General features: G+C 36.1%; 2 protein-coding genes across 2 annotated transcripts in view; one reads left to right on the forward strand and one right to left on the reverse strand.

Annotated features, from left to right (window-relative positions):
- CENPP (centromere protein P) overlaps positions 1 to 19,763 on the forward strand; it is a 422,858-nt gene that overhangs the window by 139,074 nt on the left and 264,021 nt on the right. The window lies entirely within an intron of this gene.
- OMD (osteomodulin) lies at positions 10,996 to 16,799 on the reverse strand. The gene is made up of 3 exons (XM_006876769.1): positions 16,730 to 16,799; positions 12,084 to 13,037; positions 10,996 to 11,375 (listed from the first exon to the last, which is right to left on the reverse strand). The coding sequence occupies exons 1-3, from the start codon at positions 16,746 to 16,748 to the stop codon at positions 11,041 to 11,043; spliced, it is 1,308 nt and encodes a 435-aa protein (XP_006876831.1). The 5' UTR covers positions 16,749 to 16,799; the 3' UTR covers positions 10,996 to 11,040.

The following is a 19,763-nucleotide window of genomic DNA, read 5'->3' on the forward strand; positions in this document are numbered from 1 at the left end:
GTTTTTATCAGGAATGGATGTTGGATTTTGTCAAATGCCTTTTCTGCATCAATCGATAAGATCATGTGGTTCTTTTCTTTTTTCTTATTTATATAGTGGATAACGTTGATCATTTTTCTAATGTTGAACCTTCCTTGCATCCCTGATATGAATCCCACTTGATCATGATTTATTATCTTTTTGATGTGGTGCTGGATTCTATTGGCTAGGATTTTGTTGAGAAATTTTGCATCTATGTTCATGAGGGATATTGGTCTATAATTTTGTTTCTTAGTGATATCCTTCCATGGTTTTGGTATGAGGGTTATGCTTACTTCATAAAATGTATTAGGAAGTTTCCCATCCTCTTTAGCTTCTGAAATAATTTGAGTAGAATTGGTGACAGCTCTTCCCTCAGTGTTTGGTAGAACTCACCAGTGAAGCCATCTGGGCCTGGACTTTTTTTGTTTGGGAGTCTTTTGATGACCTGATCAATTTCTTCTTTTGTTATGGGTCTGTTGTTCAGTGTGTAAGATTAGGTAGGTCGTGTTTATCTAAAAAAGGTATTAATCTCTTCTAAGTTTTCAAATTTGTTGGAGTACTTTTCTTCATAGTATTCGGTATTTATCCTTTTGATGTCCTTCAGTTCCGTTGTGACATCGCCCATGTGGTTTCTAATGCATGTTATTTGTATTTTCGCCCTCTTTTCTTTTGTTAGGTTTGCCTATGGTCTGTCAATTTTGTTAATCCTTTGAAAGAACCAGCTTCTTGTCCTGTTGATTGTTTCTATAGTTTTTCTGTTTTCTATCTCATTTATTTCTGCTCTATTCTTTATTATTTATTTTCTTTTGGTGGATGTAGGTTCCCCCCCGTTGATCTGTTTCTAATTGTTCTAGATGTTGTGTTAATGTGTTAATTTTGGTTCTTTCTTCTTTTTGGATGTGTGCATTTTTTGCAATAAATTGTCCTCAGCACCGCTTTTGCCGGGTCCCAAAGATTTTGGTACTTTGTGTTTTTGTTCTCATTTGTTTCTAGGAACTTTGTGAATTCACATTTAATTTCTTCTACTACCCAGTCACTTTTCAGCAGGGTGTTATTCAGTTTCCATGTATTTGACTTTATTTCCTTGGTCTTCCTATTGTTGATTTCTAATTTGATACCATTGTGGTTTGAGGAGATGTTTTGTATTATTTTCATATTTGTAAATTTATGGAGATTTTTTGTGGCCTAAGACAGTCTGTTCTGGAGAATGTTCCATGTGCACTCGAAAAGAATGTGTATTGTGGTGTTGTTGGGTTGAATGCCCTGTACACAACTATGAGGTCCAGCTGGCTGATTGTGTTGTTCAGTTCTTCTGTGTCCTTGTCAAGTTTCTTTCTAGTTGTTCTATCCATTTTTGCAAGCTGTATATTCAAATCACCCACTATTATTGTAGATTCATCTATTTCTTTCATCAAATCTATTAAAATTTGCTTCATATATTTTGGAGTTCTTTGGGAGTATAGATATTTATTAAGGTTATATCATCTTGTTCAATTATCCCTTTAATCATGAGATAATGTCCATCTTTATCTATTATGGAGTGGTTTTTTTTTTTTTAACTTTTATTGTGAGTTGTATGAAGGGTTACACACAATATCATCAGTTTTATACTTATCAAATCATATACTTTCTTTGATCTCAGTGATTATAACCCCCTCCCTGCAACAATAATCCTACCTTCCTCCGTGTGGTTCCCCATTTATATCTATTATTTCACAAATGAACAAAGCAGAAATATTTGCTGCACACATACAAAACAAAAAATATATGTTCCTTTAGATGTATAAAAGACACATTCTGCAAGCTAGCCTCCTGCCTGCAGGCACACAAACTTATTCAGTCCATGGACCTACAGCCCTCTGTCTTTCCATGCCACCGCTCCTGCTGTTGCCACTTTTCTAAGTAGGGGTCTCACACTTCACTCATATTCTTCTTGATGGTCCTGGGATCGTCTGTTCCTGAAATATCAGATTAGCTACTCCCCCCTTTTAGTTACACATCTTCTACATTTACAGTTTTGACCATCACAATTCTGCTAACAGTTACTAACAATTGAATAGTAATATCCTATCACCATCATCAGTGAATAACTAAGACTGTAGAAGAATTGATGCTTTTGTGTTATGGTGTTGGAGGAAACTATTGAAAGTGCCATGGGCTGCCAAAACAACCAACAGATCTGTGTTGGAAGAAGTGCAGGCAGAGTGTTCCTTGGAGGCCAGGATGGCCAGACTTTGTCTCTCATACTTTGGACATAAGTCACTCGAGAAGGATATCATGTTTGGTAAGGTGGAGGATCAGTAAAAAAGAGGAAGACCCTCCAGTGAGATGGATTGACAAAGTGGCAACATTGTTGGGCTCAAGTGTGGCAACAATTGTGAGGTTGTCCCAGGACCAGGCAGTGTTTCATTCTGTTGTGCATAGAGTCGCTATAAGTTGGTTCTGTTACCCATCAAAAACTGTTTATTTTAGTATGGAAACCTTTACTTAAACTTTTACAGTAATGGTCTCATACAATATTTATACTTTTGTAACTAATTTCACTCTACATAATTTCCTCCAGGTTCATCCATGTTATGAGATGTTTTTCAGATTAATCGTTATTCTTCAGTGTTGCATAGTATCCCATTATGTGTATGTACCAAAGTTTGTTTATCCATTCTTCCATTGATGGGCACTGAGAGTATCTCCTTATTTTTGCTATTATGAATAATGCTGTGATGAATATTGGTGTGGATATATCTACTTGTGTCTGGCTTGTATTTCTTGTGAATATGTAACAAGTAGAAGGATTACTGGGTCAAACAATATTTCTATTTCCAACTTTCTGAGAAAGTAGCATACCTGTAATGTAGGAGTATAATGTAGGAGTATCCCAGTCTCTCCACACCCTTGCCAGCATTTTTTTTTTTTTAATGTTTTATTGTGAATTATGTGATAGTTTACATGGGAGAACATTAGTTTTACATTCATTCTATCATATATCGTCTCATTGCCATGGTTACAATCCCCTCCATGCAATCCTTCCCCCGTGCCTCCCAGGTCTTCAGCACACAGTCGCTCTCCCTTTCTGGGTGTAAAGTCTCCAGGTGCTCCATCGCTCCACGTCATCATCTCTGCCTACATTTCAGGCATCACTGCTTCTCTGGGTAGGGTCCCGCTCTCTGCTCTTCTCCCTTGATAGTCCTAGGGACCTATGCTCCTAGACTGAAAAGTTAATCACTCCCCTCTTGCTATAAAACGTCCACCTTTACATTTCCAACCCTCACAATCAGTCGTGATAACAACTATTCACTATTGTATCACAAGAGACCCGTCTGCATTTCATTGCATCAACCCTGCCTAGACAGATTGAATACTACTCACTGTTTTTTGTTTTTTTGAACTTCACCATTAATTCTGGTGTGAGATGATATATCTCCTTGTTGTTTTGATTTGCCTCTCTTTAATGGTTAATGATTGTTTGTTGTTGTTGTTGTTGTTGTCATGTGCCATGGAATCGGTTCTGACTCATAGTGACCCTGTGCAGGGTTTCCGAGGCTATAAATGTTTATGGGAGCAGAAAGCCTCATCTTTCTCCTGCAGAACAGCTGGTAGTTTTGAACTACTGACCTTGCAGTTCACAGCCCAATTCGTAACTACTGTGCTACCAGAGTTCTACGCTTCTTCATGTTTATTGTCTGCCTGAATGGTTCCTTGGTGATGTATTTGTTCATGTCCTGTGCCCATTTTTAAAATTGGGTTCTTTGTCATTTTCTTGTACAGGTGTTGTAATTTTCTATATATTTTTAGATATTAGTCTCTTGTATAATACCATTTTGCTAAACATCTTTTCCCAGTCTGTGAGCTCCCTTTTGCTTTTTGGTAAAATCTTTTTATGCACATAAGTTTCTAATTTTTAGGTGTTTCCAGTTACCTATTTTGCCTTCTACTGTTTGTGTGTTTTTTGCAAAGTCTGATAGTGCATGTATGCCATATATTAGAGTCTCTAAGTTTGTCCACATTTTTTCATTGATGATCTTTATAGTTTTTAATACATGTTGACTTTGTTTTTGTATATGGTGTGAAGTATGGGTCTTATTTCATTCTTTTACAAATGGGTTTCTAGTTTTGCCAGCACCATTGGTTGAGGAGATAATCCCATCCCCATTTGATGAGCTTTGGCCCTTTGTCAAAGATCAGTTGACTGTTTGTGGAAGGATTTACTTCTGGCTTCTCAATTCTGTTCCATTAATCTATGTATCTTTTGATGTGCCAGTACCAAACTCTTTGACCACTGTGGCTGTGTAGTAAATTTTGAGATCAGAAACTGAAAGACTTTCAACTTTGTTCTTAAGCAATGCTTTGCTTAACAGAGGTCTCTTTCCATATAAAGCTAGTGATCTTTTTTTTTTCATCTCTGTATTGAATCTGGATTATGATTGCATTGTATCTATAGATTGTTCTAGGGTATTATTGACATTTTCACAATGTTAAGTCTTCTTATCCATGAGTGTGGTATATTCTTCCATTTTTATAATTCTCTTTTGGTTTCTTATCCTAGTGTTTTGTAGTTTTCTTTGTATAGGTCTTTTGTTTCTTTGGTTAGATTTATTCCTAAATATTTTATCATCCTATGGATGAATATTGTTTTCATAATTTCCTTTTCAGAACTGCCTTTATCAGTATAGAGGAATTCAACTGATCTTTGTATATTGGTTTTATAACCTGCCACTTCACTGAATCTTTCAATGAGTTCCACTAATTTTCTTACCGAGTCTTTGGGATTTTCTGTAGATAGGCTCATCTCACCTGCAAATAAAGTGATTTTGACTTTTTCTTTGCTCATTGGAGACCTTTTGTTTCCCTTTCTTGCCTTATGAACTCTGGCTAAGACTACCAACCCAATATTGAATAAGTATGGCGAAGGGCAACCTTGTTTCACAAAGGGGAAGTGCTTTCAATTTCTTTCCATTGAGAGTGATGTTGGCTGTTGGTTGTTTGTTGTTGTTTTTGTTAAGTGCCATTGAGTCGGTTCTGACCCACAGCAACCCTGTATAGGGTTTCCAAGGAGCCGCTGTTGAGCTTGAACCACCAACCTTGCAATCCAGCACATTAACCCACAACTCTTAATTATGCTGTGGAATTTCCCTTCAGTTCCTACTTTGTTGGGTGGTTTTTTTTTATCAAGAATGGGCAATAGATTCTTTCTGTTGATTCTATTGTAACTTTACTCATATTGTTTCCTATGCATGTTATTTGTGTCTTCTTCTTCTTTTTCAAGATTTACCAATTATTTTTAATTTTATTAATCCTCTCAAAGAACCAGGTTTTTGTTTTGTTTATTCTTTCTATTTTGTTTTGTTTTCAACTTCACTTGTTTTTCTGCTTTAATTTTTATTCTTTTCTTCTGGTGACTGTAGGCATACTTTTTTGGTCTTTTTCTAATTGTTGGAGATGTTGTGTTAATGTGTTGATTGTGTTTCTTTTTTTTTGGATTTGTGCATTTATTGCTATAAATTGCCTTCTAAGCACTGCTTTTGCTGTGCCCAAAAGGCTTTTTGGTATGTTGAATTTTCATTGTCATTTGCTTCAAAGAATTTTTTAATTTCCTTTTTTTGTTTGTTTTTTCTATTACCCACTGGCTTTTATGCAGTATTTTATTCAGTTTCTATATATTTGATTTTGTTTCCTTGATCTTCCTATTGTTGATTTCTAATTTTATAGAATTGTGATCTGAGTTGATGCTTTGTAATATTTTAATGTTTTTAAATTTATTGAGACTTGCTTTGTGACATACCATGTGGTCTATTCTATAAAATATTCCATGTGCATAGAAATTAATGTGTAGAATGCTGTTATTCTGTGTAAATGAGTTCAAGTTGATTGTGTTGCTTAGTTCCTCTGTGTTGTAGTATTGCCACTCTTGCTTGTTTTTGATTGCCATTGTTGTTGTTGTTAAGTGTTGTTGAGTTGGTTGCAACCCAAAGCAACCCTGTATAGTATTTTCCAGGAGCAACTGGTGAACTTGAACCACCAACCTTGAGGTTCAAACTGACTTTGGAGTCCAATGCATTAACTCACAGCACCACACCAGGACTCCATTAACTTGATAAAATTTATTCCATCTTTAGATTCTTTTTTATTTTTATTTTTTTTTAATCTTTAGATTCTTAATGTATGTTTGTATTTGGGTGTAAGGTGTGTGTCTTGTAAACACGTATTGAAGGATCCTATTTTGTTTATATATTCTGCTTCACATTGTCTTCTGACTATTGTATTTAATCCATTAATGTTCTGCATAATTGTCAATATGTATGAATTTATTACAGTCATTTTGATGTGTGTGTGTAGTTTTTTTGTGGTGCTGCTGGTTTCTTTGTTCCATAGTTTTTTCTGTGCTGATTTTATTTTTGTTGTTCTTTTTCTTTTCACTTTCTTCTGAGTTTTAATATTAACAAAATATTTATAAAGCTTTCTTTTATTGATTTGATATGAACATGTATTACATTTCTTTGAGGTTATCCTATAATTATTAATTTCTTCATCAATTTTAAACTACTTGACTTCCTTGCCATTTGGTATTCTGTAAGTATACCTTTCCCTCTCTTTGCTCTGTTGTTGTCTTCATATTAGATTGATAGCTCTGATTTCATGTCTTCAGTTTTGTAGTTTTGTTTTACTCTGGATACTTCTGAATTGAATTTGTAAAGTTGGCTTGGTTTTTTTTTAAGTGTTTATTGTGAATTGAGTGATAGTTTACATGGAGGAACATCAGTTTTACACTCATCCTATCATATTCATTTCATTACAGTGATTACAATCCCCTGCATGCTTCATCATTCAACAGTATTTGCTTCGGTTCCCTCTGTTTTTTGGGTTTTTTTTGGATATGAACCAAAATACTCAGGAATATACAGTCATTCAAACAGTCAATGGGTATACCCTATAAGCTTGCCCCCCAGCCGCCAGCACATATCGTCTCTCCCTCCTCGAATCTAGAGTCTTTAGCTACTTTATTTCTCCATGTCATCTTCACTGCCTCCATCTCTGATGTCACCGCTTCTCTGGGTAGGGTCCATACTCTTGCCCTTGATGGTCTCAGGGTCCTCTGCTCCTGGACTGTAAGATTGACTATTCACCCCTTTTTGCTACAAAACTTCTACCTTTACCGTTGCGACAATTGCAATTAGTCATGGTAACAATTAGTCACTATTGAATCATGAGAGTCTTGTCCCCATCTCCTTTCACTAGACCTGTCTAGACAGGATGTAAACCACTCAGTGAGGATTCTACCTTCCCCTGCACACTCTGAACCTAAACTCCCTCTTGAAAACCTGTAAGCTAGTTACTTTGTGCCCTTACAGCTCCCCCATTTTACGTAGTCAATGTCCAGGCTGTGAACCCTGTGTACAGAGGGGATGAGAATGATCCTTACTATAAAGATTCTTTCCCTCTTGGTTGCTAATTTAAGCTACTACATCCATAACTATATGTCAAGCTCATCAGATTATAGTGATTTACACTTGCTTTCTTTAAAAACAAAACAAAAAACCCTCCCCCTTTTCCTTCCTCTAGTTGGCTTCTGAACTAGGTCCAATGGGCACTCTCTGCAAATTTGTGCACCCTTGTACATATCCCCTCACTTCATACCAACTGAATGCACTAGCCTTCCATGACCATGTCCTTGTCCATGTGTTGAGGAGTCACCAAGTCTCACCGTACTTCGGGCCAACCATATTCCAGGTCAGTGGGGGTCAATGTAACTTGGTTGGACTTAGCCCACCTTTTCATTGCTGCTTTTCACCACTTCTTCTCACCAGTAGACTAATGTGGTCACCAGCAAGCTTACATGCCTGCTCATGTATTCCCTTTGAGTTTCAATCTTGGGAGGGGGTTTGTCCTGAAGGGACTTAATTGCCTACCTTGATGGCTCCCTTGCGAACAACTTGCTTATTCTTGTAGTAGCCAATCAGACTGCCATTTTTGTTTTTTGTTTTCCCTGCTGGTCTTTTCTTTCAAGAAGTATCTTCTATTCCTCCAGCTGCTCCAGGATGGTCTGCTTGTGTCTTCAAGAGGGAATTTCCCATCTCAGAAGGTTCTGGATGGGGATCAGGATTTCACCTAAGGTCTCTTACCCTACAAAGGCTCTGCAAAAGGCCTCTTTCACTGGCAAGTTCTAAATTGGCTTGGTTTTTACAAATTCTTTTAATTTCTGTTTCTCTGGACATGTTCTAATCTCACAGTCATATTTGAGGGACAGTTTTGCTGGGTATATGATTCTTGGTTGGCAGTAATTTTTTCTTTCAGAGTTTTGCATATGCCTTCACATTGCCTTCTTGCCTGCATGGTTTTTGCTGAGAAATCAGAAGTGAATCTTACTGGTTTTCCTTTATAGGTAACATTTTGTTTTCTCTTAGCTGCTTTCAGGATTCTTCCCTTGTCTTTGATTTTGGAATTTGATTATGTTATTCCTTGGTGATCTTCTTTTGGGGTGTATCCTGTTTGGAATTCATTTAACTTCTTGAATGCTTATCATCTCATCTTTCATGATGTTTAGAAATTTTTCTTCCAGCAACTCTTCAACTATCTTTACTATAGTTTTCTTTGTCTCTTCCTGTTCTGGAATTCTGATCAACCATAGGTTATTCCTTTTCATGTTTTTCCATGTAAATTTTAGGATTTCTTCAGATATTTTCTGATTGTTCGTCTATCTTGCTAGTATTGAGAGATTTATCTTCAATCTCACTAGTTCTTGTAACCATTGATTCAAATCTACTCCTTTACCCTTTCAGTGTATTGTGTGTTTCTTACATCTTAGTATTGATCTTCTGGATTTCTGTTTTCAAGTTTTGTATTGTCCCCAATCCTTCATCTATTTTTCTTTGATTGTTCCTGTAGCGCTGTTCTGAATTCTTCCTTGTTTTCCTCAACCCTTCTTTCAATCATTTGGATGCACCTAAATAACCTTGGAAACCCTGTACAGGGTTGCAATGAGTCGGGATCAACTCCATGGCACACCGCCATGCCATGCCATATTCTTTTATGGAGTCCTGGCTTGGTGCTGTAGGATAAGCACAGGATTCCAAGGTTGGTTTGAGCAACAAAGTAAGTGGTTCAAACTCACCAGTTGCTTCTTGGAAACATTAAACTGAGTCTCTATGAGTTGGAACTAATGTGATGGCGTTTAACAACAACAGCAACATACTATTTTTAAGGTAGTTTCAGTGCTTCTTCTTCCTCAAAAACTTTTTGTAGCTTTCCTTCTTGGTCAGTTGTTTGAGCTACTCTGTCTTGTTTCTTCAAGTGAATAGAAATTTCCTGCTGCTTTCTAGGCATTGTGGTGTTGTTATATTTGTATTAAGTTGATTAAATATTCTTAGGAACTCACCAACTGCCTCCTGGTGGATGTGATCAGAAGAGGAGCTTCTCTATTCACTGTTTGTACAGTTAATTCAGAGTGGATTTAACTGATGTTGATTGTACAGCAGCTGGGATTGACTGTTGCCCAAATATTGGGGTTGTAGAGGGTATGGTGTGACTTGGCTTTATGGCTGCAGTTGTTGTCTAATGATGGGTCTTGCAAGGAGAGGTAAGAAACAAACAAAACCCACCCACAAAAAAATAAAGGTCAGTGGCTCTCTGTCTCCACCAGTATGTGGTGTGCTGTGCTACCTACTGACCGCTTGCCTTCACAGACACCTGAGAAAGTTCAAAATGGCCACACTGAATCCAGCGGGTTCACATGGATCACACACCTCCCCCTTTTTTTTTCTCCTCTACCCCACATGTCAGTTTAATCCCTTTTCTAGTGAGACCCAGTCCAAGAAAGGCCAGGGTCGACTTTGCAGATTTCGAGCAGAGCTTGCTCTAGTGAAGTTATTGTAGATAGCTCTTCCCTGGGACTCACTACCTCTGAGTGTCTCTGATCCCCTGATTTTTAGCAAATTCTTATATAAATTAACCCAAGAAGCTTTTCTGTAGTTGAATTTACTATAAAACATACTTGTTCAAGTGGAGCACAGTAAAAATTGTTTTTATTAACAATTAAAATTTGCTAAAATAATGATTGAAGGATGATAATTTGGTCATGTTTTAGCTATCTGTATACAGGATTGTTGTTCTGTTGCTTTGGTTCTCTGAGAGAAAAACAAAACTATGTGATGTTTTGTATCTGTATCCCATAGATCATTAGTAAGGTGTTGTTGTTATTGTTATAGTGGTCGAGTCATTTCTGACCCATAGCAACCCTGTATAGGGTTTCCGAGGAGCAGCTGGTGAGATTGAACTGCCAACCTTACAGTTCAAATGGCTTTGCAGTCTGGTGCATTAACCCACAGCGCCACACCAGGACTCTTTAGTAAGATAACTACTTGAAAATCAATACTATTGTTCTCTTCTTTCAATGGTGGGATCTGAGGAGTGAATATCATCTTAATGGGATTATAGATAGAACTGTGAAAGGCTTTCTGGAGATCAGGACAAAGAAAATAATCTACTCCTTATAATGAATGTTGTTGTTGTTATGTGCTATGGAGTCAGTTCTGACTCATAGCGACCTTGTACAGGGTTTCCGAGGTCTTTACTGGAGCGGAAAGCCTCATCTTTTTCCCACAGAACAGCTGGTAGTTTCGAACTGCTGACCTTAAGGTTCGTAGCCCAATTTGTAACCACTATGCTACCAGAGCTCCTTTATAATGAATGGCTGCCTGTAATTTGAACATGATTACATAATGACTCAAAGTTTATGATTTCTAGCTTTTAGCTTCTAAAACTACTCCTACAATCATTCTTTGAAAAATTACTATTAATAGAAATGGCACATTCTCTTTTTCCCCCAACATGATATTTTTCATTTAAAAAGTGTAAGAAAGCATTAAAGTTTAGTTTTTGATTTCTACTTTTCACTCTAATATATTTCATATTTCTATCATTTATTATAAAGTCTAATCCTAATGAAGCAAATTTTATCAGCAACTTGAATTCATTATTTTGTAACATTTACATTAAGTAATGCTTTGTAAAGACATCAATATATACCTATATAATTTCCTGCCATTCTTGAATTTCATAGTAATGAGGGTCAAAATTTTCTTCTGTTCCTTCTTGTTCTCCATCTTCATAAGCATTATGGTGATCATCGTGATCATCATTGTCGTCATCTTGATGTCTTTGGAAAACTTGGGTCTTCAGTTGTATTGTTTGGCCATTAGTACTTCTTTGTTCACCATAGTAAATACTATGGATATGAGGGAAACAAAAGAAAATGTATGAGCTTATTGGTTCCTTTAGCTTATTTTGGTCCAAACGAATGTATGTTAAATGGTGGTAATGTAGTGGTTCAATAGATGGACATATCATGGTAGCATTAATACCTGAAAAAAACAAATTAGAAATTAATCCTACTACATTCCATCCAATATCCTTTATGTATTTTATTAAAATTTTATAGATTTGATATCCTTTTATCTATTAAAATATTTATAAGTAGAATTAGGTTTAATATTTTTGTTAATCAATGAAATTACAAATGAGTTGTACATTACCAAAATAAATATGATATTTATTTCTTCTTAATATTTAAATAATAAATTCTTACTAAAAGTATCTTTTCAAAAAACAAAAAGAGAAAGGAAAAATCACCTATAAACTACTATTCAAGATATTCATATTTCTTCATATACCCTCTAGTAGTAGTTCTCAGTACTGAAGGTGGTGAAGTTTAATAGAAAAGACTTAAACTTTATGGTACATCTTTCTCTAGGCAGTTTCTGTCAGTTCCAGAGCCACTTTCCAAAGCGAAACCAAATCCACTTCTCTCAAGTTGATTCCTATTTAGAGTAACCTTATAGGACAGAGTAAACTGCTCCTTTGTGTTTCTGCAACTATAAACCTTTACGGGAGCAGACAATGGTAAGTTTGAACCACTGACTTCTTGGTTGGCAGTCCAACACTTAACCCACTCTGCCACCACCCAACTTCAAAGCAACCATATATAAAACATAGAATATTAAAGATCGTTCTGTAAAAGGTAACAATATAATTCCTTTCTCTCTTTAGGAAATAATAACAATTTTACATACTTTCAATTTCATTATTTTCTATATATAAGTGTTCCAGATTTCTTGGAATATAGAATGCTTGCTTCAATTTGTTATGTCCAACATTGAGCTCTCTAAGGTTGGAAAGATTAAATATATTATATGGAATGTCCTGTAGTTCATTATGTGACATTCGTAGAGCATGAAGTTCTGGAAGTTTCTTGAAGTAATTTTCTGGTATAGAAGAAATGGAGTTATTTTCTAAAGACAGATACATAAGTGAAGAAGGTAGATCAGGAGGCATTGAATGTAATCTGTTACTACATAGGTTTAGTTGCATTAGTTTTTCTATTTTGGAAAGGATTTTTTCTTTGAACATAGAGTCATGAAGATGATTATAACAAAGATCAAGCATGGTCAAGTTTACTAATCCATCCATGGCATTTTTCTGTACTCTAGAGATCTCATTATAGCCAAGAAGTAGTCTTTCTAAAGATTTAGGAAGAGGAAATGGAAATTCTTCTAAATTGTTATGATCTAGGTGAAGTTGTAGTAGACTTGAAAACTTGGCAAGTACACCATAATCAATCTTCTGAGATTTAAGTTTGTTGTGGCTGAGATTAATTTCTTTAAGATGAGTTGCATTAATGAATGAATTTTCAGTCACAGCTTCTATTTCATTGAACTGAAGATAGAGTTGCTGAATGTGCATTGGAATATTTGGGATAGTCTTGAGTTTGCGGTTATCACAGTACATTGATGATGGAAAATTAGGTGGACAAAAACATTCTCTAGCACATCCTAAAGTATGCTGATGAAAAGGATTTCCATATTCTACATTTTGATGAAATTGGAATTCTGGTTGATAGGTATAATCTGACTCTTGATCATAGTCTTCTTCCCACTGATAGGTTTCATGTTGACAATATACTTTGACTCCAAAAAAGAAGAAGAAGACACATACTTGACTTAAAAATTCCATGGTTTTCTTTTGTCCTGTTACAAATAGAAAAGAAATATATTACGTAAAAAATGAACAAAACAGAATACTTCTTGTTTAAATTGATAGTTATGTAAAACAAATTGATGTCAGTGTTTAAAGGTATAAAGTAATGTTCATAAGGAAAGAACTGTGTTGAAGACAAAATTAGTATTTAGAAATTAATGAAGTCACATATTGCATTGAGCCAGAAACAAAAGTTTAAGTAACCTTGTTAGTTTTATCATGCTGTGTGGCACTGTGGGTTAATGCTATAGACCACAAGGTCAGTTTGAACTACAAGTTTGGTGGCTCAAGCTCACCAGCTGCTTCTCAGAAACCCTTGATTCCAACTCAGCAGTACTGAACAACAACAAATGCCTTTCAGTTAGCAGGGGGGGTGCTTGACTAGCACACCAGTGCTACTTTTCTGTTTGAACTACTGGTGTGGCGCTGTAGGATCAGTACTGGACTTTGAACCACATGGTCAGCAGTTCAAACCCACCAGATGTTTTTTGGAAACTCTGTACAGGATTGCTATGAGTTGGAATCGACTCCATCGCACATAACAACAACAATAGACTATAGATTTATTACTGTGGCATGGTATCTCTCAATTACAAAGCCAGTTGCTCTTTCCATTGTAAGTGCTGGATATTCTGATTATATGAGAAGAGAACCTTGCTGGTACAGTGATTAAATATTTGGCTACTAATCAAACCCACCAGCACTCCAAGGGAGAAAGCTGTGTAAGTGTACTTTTGTAAACATTACAACCTTGGAAACCCTGTGAGGCAATTCTACTCTGTAAATCTCCCTGATTCCACAGTCTCCTCTAGCTACCGACTATCTCTCTGCTTCTCTTTATGTCAAAACTCAAAATAGTTTTGTTTTAAATTTTTACTACTTGGAGCCACTTGACTCAGGCTTTTATCCCTACTACTTTGCCAGAATTATACTTGACAGGATCACCAATGACCTTCACAGTGCTGTTGGACAGTTCTTTGTCCTTGTTTTATTTGATTTATCTGCTGCGTTTGACACAGTTGATGATGCCTTCCTCTGAACACTTGCTTCATTTAACTCTGTTGTTGTTAAGTGCCATTGAGTTGGTTCTGACTCATAGAGACCCTGCGTAAGGTTTCCAAGTTTTTAGGTTTAAACCACCAGTCTTGTGGTTAGCAGTCCAGGGCTTATCTTACAGCACCACAGCAGGACTCCATTTATCCTCTAGAACACAGTATTTTACTCTTTCTTACTAGATTTCTGTACTGGCTCTTCTTCAACTCCCTGAATTCCTAATAATGGAGTATCCTTGAACCTTTTCTCTTCCATGCTCTCCCTTAGTGATCTCATCTGGTTTCATGGCATTAAGTGCCATCCCTGCAAATGCTGATGCTTCCCAAATCAGAATTTTTGAGCCAGTTCTCTCCATGAATACATAAACCCAAATGATATGTATTGCTGATCTCCACTAGAATGTCTAATTGTTATCCTTCCAATTTCTGTTCTCAGTCTCTCCCATCTCAGTAAGTGATGACCTCATCTTTCATTTTGTTCAGATCACAACTTTTAAGAGTCATCATTGATACATTTGTATATGTGTGTGATATTGCAAATTCAGTATATAAGCAATCTGATTCTATGTTCAGAATAGATCTACAATCAAGCTGATTCAAAGCTAACATCTTCACCTGCCTATATCATTACCTCTACCTTTGCCTACACAGATTAAAATATTTTCCAACTGTTAGAACCTGTTGATTGTCTGTTCAAAATTTTCAGGCAACTTCTGTTCTCTTTGAGAATGAAAACTTAACTCTTTACAGTAATCTACTGTAGCTCTCTGAACATTTCCTGGTCATCGTCTCCTTGTTGATTCTCTTCATGGCACATATCATGATGGATTTTTTTTCCCTCCCCGCCTTCACTTCCCACTATTTAAATATATATATATAGTCTTTTTGTTTTTTCAGATCTTTAACAGTTCTTGTCACAAAGCAGGAAATCAGAAAAAAAATTACTTTGTGAGATCCGCACTTAATCACATAAACTTGAGTTTGAATCATGACCTCTTGACTGTAGTCTCTCTGAAAAGAAAGGGATTCTTAATGTCTCCCTCCTTTTGGGCTTGTTGGGCAGAAAGACTTTCTCTGAATAACAATTTCTTTTCTAAATCTAAGCTCATCTTAGACATTATTCTCCTAATCATTTTAGATTCTTAACCTCAGTAGCGTAACCTTGTCGTGTTCCCTTTTCACTAAGTGTAGTTTTCTGATTTGAAATCCATTCATAACTGTCAATTATCTCATGCCTTCATCTCTATTTTCTTGACAGAATCCAGAAGAGTGCATGGTGTGTATATATATATTTTGTTATCATTGCTATTCTCTGCTAATGTTGATTATTTCTGGGCATTTATTTTGCCATAGAGAGCACAGGGGATACATATGATAAGCCCTGGATTAAGAGCCACAAGGTAGGCGGTTTGAGCCCACCAGCTGCTCCAAAGGAGAAAGATGAGACTTTCTGCTCTGGCAAAGATTTAAAGCCTCAGAATCCCTACTATTCAGGATTGCTATGAGTTGGAACTGACTCGATGGCACTTAATGATATCAATATTTGTCCTGGTGGTATCTTTGAGTAAATATAATCATAGAGCAGTTGTCTATATTCTCTTTTCTGTTTCCTATTTCTTTATCATAATATATTGCATTGTTTACTTTTCTATTACATGATCTAATAGAAAAAAAAAGAAAACAATTAAAATATGTTACCAGTTTTGTTAATTACCCATTAATGTGACTTTTTCATATTATAGTTATAAAAGCTTCTGTCACAACATTCTCTTACTTGGATGAAAGCACCCATTCATGCTTTTAACAAGAAAAGTTCTAACTGAAACTATTACTAAAACTGAGGTAGAATTTAAAGTTTGCTTTAGAAAGTCAGAAGTAATCAGAAAGCCTTCTAGCATTTCATTATTTAAAGACTTAGTTGTTTTATTGATAGATCATAGAAGCTAGTATATAAGAACCCAAGTATTAGTATAAATTCATATTTTCCCCAAAGCAATTTTAAATTTAAATCTGTAAAATCAGTGTGTATCACTATTATATGACCCAATGGAAGTATTCTTTTTGCTAATAAAAATATGAAAGTCTGGAAATTATTTTTAGCCATAGGGCAGTAAAACCTTAATTAAGGGAAACCCTAGACTAGCTTGTTCAGTAGAATGGATTGGGCACTATTGAGAAAGAGACAAATGAAAACAAAAGTGCTTATTTCAGGGGTCTGCTCAGTAGAGACCATTGGAGAACATTTTGAAAGAACATTATACAAATGCTTACCTGGTTGTACAGTTAGACTCACTAGTACTGGTCAGACATTTGCTATGTTTTGTCATTAAAAATGAGACAGTGAGGTACAGTCAGAGAGAGAGAGAGAGTGATTTAGGTTGAGATTGATTCCTGTAACGTAAGAATTTTTCTGTTCATTAAAAGTAAAGCATTGAAACAAAGGTTGTTTATTGGGTAAATATTAAGTAAATTAAAAAATTAAATCCATTTTCTAGCCTGAACATTTTAGCTTTTATGCTTCCATGTAGCTGAAATCTATTTTTAATATTAAACAAATATTAAACAAATCAAACATACTTTTTATTTTAGCAGGAATAATTGTTAAAATAAAAATCATTTTATTATCATACCTGTTGAATTTGCTTTCATTTTCAGGGTTTGATGAATCAGAAATCCTTTAAATGAATCAGAAATTCCTAAATTCTTAACTGGATCTCCAAAAAATCCACAGTAACTGTTTTTCCAGACAGTATTGTCCCTTGAATTACTCTAGAAATTTAAGCAAATACAGTCTGCTTGAAAACATGTGGGTTGACTTTAACTTATTCATTTCCTTTCATTACACAAAGATTTGTGGATCCAAATTAAAATGTTTATATTTTTTATCAGACTTATGAGGCTTACTTTCCCCCGTAATTTTGGTTTCAGTTGTGGCAAAAATTTCCTCTAATGTGAAAGTCAAACAGAACTAAATGAAACAGTATGTACTGATTACTGTTGCTATTTTTATTTTCAGGCCAAAGTACTTCTTCACATTAAGGTCCACTGCAACTTAGAACTCAGTGTCTTAGCAATTTAAGGTGGAACTGAAAGTTGTTTTGAGCCTCTTGGTTGTCAGACACCTTGTGTGTACACTGATGTTTTCATTTATTAAGACTAGGATTCACAATTAGAAATAGCATTACATATTTAATTTTTAAAACGAAATAGATTGTCATTGATTATTCAGTGGAATTTATATCTTTTACATATAAAGACTAATACCTTCTTTTCTGTTTACTATCCCCTTTCTTACTTTCCTCCCAATTATACCTACTAGAATAATTCTGAATAATCTTTCAACTAAAATGGAATCTCCTGGTTATTGAATTCATTGTCTTATACTAATAAGGTATCCCTTTGATTTGCCTGGGTGGTGCAAACAGTTGGCGATTGACTACTAACCTAAAGGTTGGCAGTTGCCTCATGGAAGAAAAGGTTGGAAATCTGCTTCCATTATAAAGATTACAACCAAGAAAATCCTATGGAGCAGTTCTTCCCTAACACATGAGATTGCTATGAGTCAGAATCAACTTTACAGCAAGAGGCTTTTTCTAAGTGGTGATGGTAGTGATTTGCTGTGGAGTAGGTTCCAACTCATAGTGACCCTGTACAGGGTTTCTGAGGCTATAAATCTTTACGGGAACAGAAAGCCTCATCTTTCTCCCGCGGAACAGCTGGTAGTTTCGAACTACTGACCTTGAGGTTTGAAGCCCAATTTGTAACCACTATGCTATCAGAGCTCCTTTTTTTCAAAGTAGTAGAATAAAAGAAAAATAATTAGAAACTTCTATTGTCCAATAATTATTGCTATTATGTTGTGGATGTAGAAAATGTCCTCATTTCCCTGAGCTGTCTTTTCTGAAGTGTAATGGTTAACTGCTTAAATGCTAAAATTTTATACTAGTGTTTTCATATTTTAAGCAGAAAGTTAATTTGTGTCTTTTGGCACAGACTGTTAGTTCATTCGGAAATTGTTTCAAGCCTTTGAATACCAATAAGGAAAATAAATTACGGAGTTCTTTTGTTTCCTCAAAATACTGTTTTACATTAAGTTTTTACAAAGAGCTCACAAGATTTACAATACTTTAGATTTTTTTAAAGTATGTATAGAAAGTCTAATTTGTTATTTAAAGCATTGGTATGTGAAATGTGTGGCAGAATACATTTGGGCCAGGATTTCATCTTGTTACTAATCTTTTCCATATGATTCTTATTTATTTCTTTGTTTTTAAACTTTAAGCTTCCACTCTCAGGAAAAGAAAACAAATCTGTTTACTTTTTCCAGAAAATATTTTACATTTTCTTACAGTTCTTTTGGAAGATTAATTTAAAATTAACAAATTAATTTTTATATAATTTCTAATCTAACTCTGATTAGAGTTTAAGATAGTGATTGTGTTGTTCATGTTTCCAAAAATTGCCACCACACCCCTGTTTTATCAATAGATTACTTGTTGTTGTTGTCAGGTGCCATCGAGTCGGAACCGACTCATAGCGACCCCATGCACAGCAGAACGAAACAATGTCCGATCCTGGGCCAACCTCACTACCGCTGCCACACTTGACGCCATCAATGATGCCACCTGGCTGATCCATCTCGTTGGGGGTCTTCCTCGTTTTCTCTGACCCTCCACCCTACCCAGCATGACATCCTTCTCCAACGATTGTTTCCTCCGGACAATATGTCCAAAGTAGGAGAGACGAAGCTTAGCCATCCTGGCCTCCAAGGAGCACTCTGGCTGCACTTCTTCCAAAACAGATCTATTGGTTCTTTTGGCAGTCCATGGCACTCTCAGTATTCTCCTCCAACACCACAACTCAAAGGCATCAATTCTTCTACGATCTTCCTTATTCACTGTCCGTCTCACACAGAATCAGAAATGTCTAGAAAGTTTATATAGGGCTGGGACTAGGTAGAGCTGATGGTTGTTGTTGTTGTTGTTAAGTGCCGTCGAGTCGGTTCCGACCCATAGCGACCCTGTACAGGGTTTCCGAGGGTGTAAATCCTTACGGGAGTAGAAAGCCTCATCTTTCTCCCGCGGAGCGGCTGGTAGTTTCGAACCGCTGACCTTTAGGTTCGCAGCCCGATTCGTAACCACTACGCTACCAGAGCTCCTTAGAGCTGATGGTTAGTCGGGCCTTAAAGGAAAAGTTGTTGTTGCTGTTGAGTGCTGTCAAGTCAGTTCTGAATCAGCTAACCTGTATATGGTTTCTGAGAAGCAGCTGAATTTCTGAGAACCACTGACCTTGCAGTTCAAACCCACCTTGCATCTAGTGCTTATCCTATAGTGCCACACAAAAGTTGTTATGTTCAGTGCCATAGAGTTGATACCGACTCACAGCGACCCTATGACCAACAGAACGAAATGCTTCTTCCAGCACAGATCAATTTATTTTTTGGCAGTCCGTGGTACTTTCAGTATTCTCGTCCAACACCATAACTCAAATGCATCAATTCTTCTATGGTCTTCCTTATTCACTATTCAGCTTTCACATGCATATGAGGTTATTGAATATTTGTTGTTGTTAGGTGCCATCGAGTCGGTACTGACTCATAGTTACCCTATGTACAACAGAACGAAACACTACCTGGTCCTAGGCTTACCTCACAATTGTTGCCAC

This window comes from Chrysochloris asiatica, unplaced genomic scaffold (genome assembly GCF_000296735.1).
Source record: "Chrysochloris asiatica unplaced genomic scaffold, ChrAsi1.0 scaffold00412, whole genome shotgun sequence".
NCBI classification, from domain to species: domain Eukaryota; kingdom Metazoa; phylum Chordata; class Mammalia; order Afrosoricida; family Chrysochloridae; genus Chrysochloris; species Chrysochloris asiatica.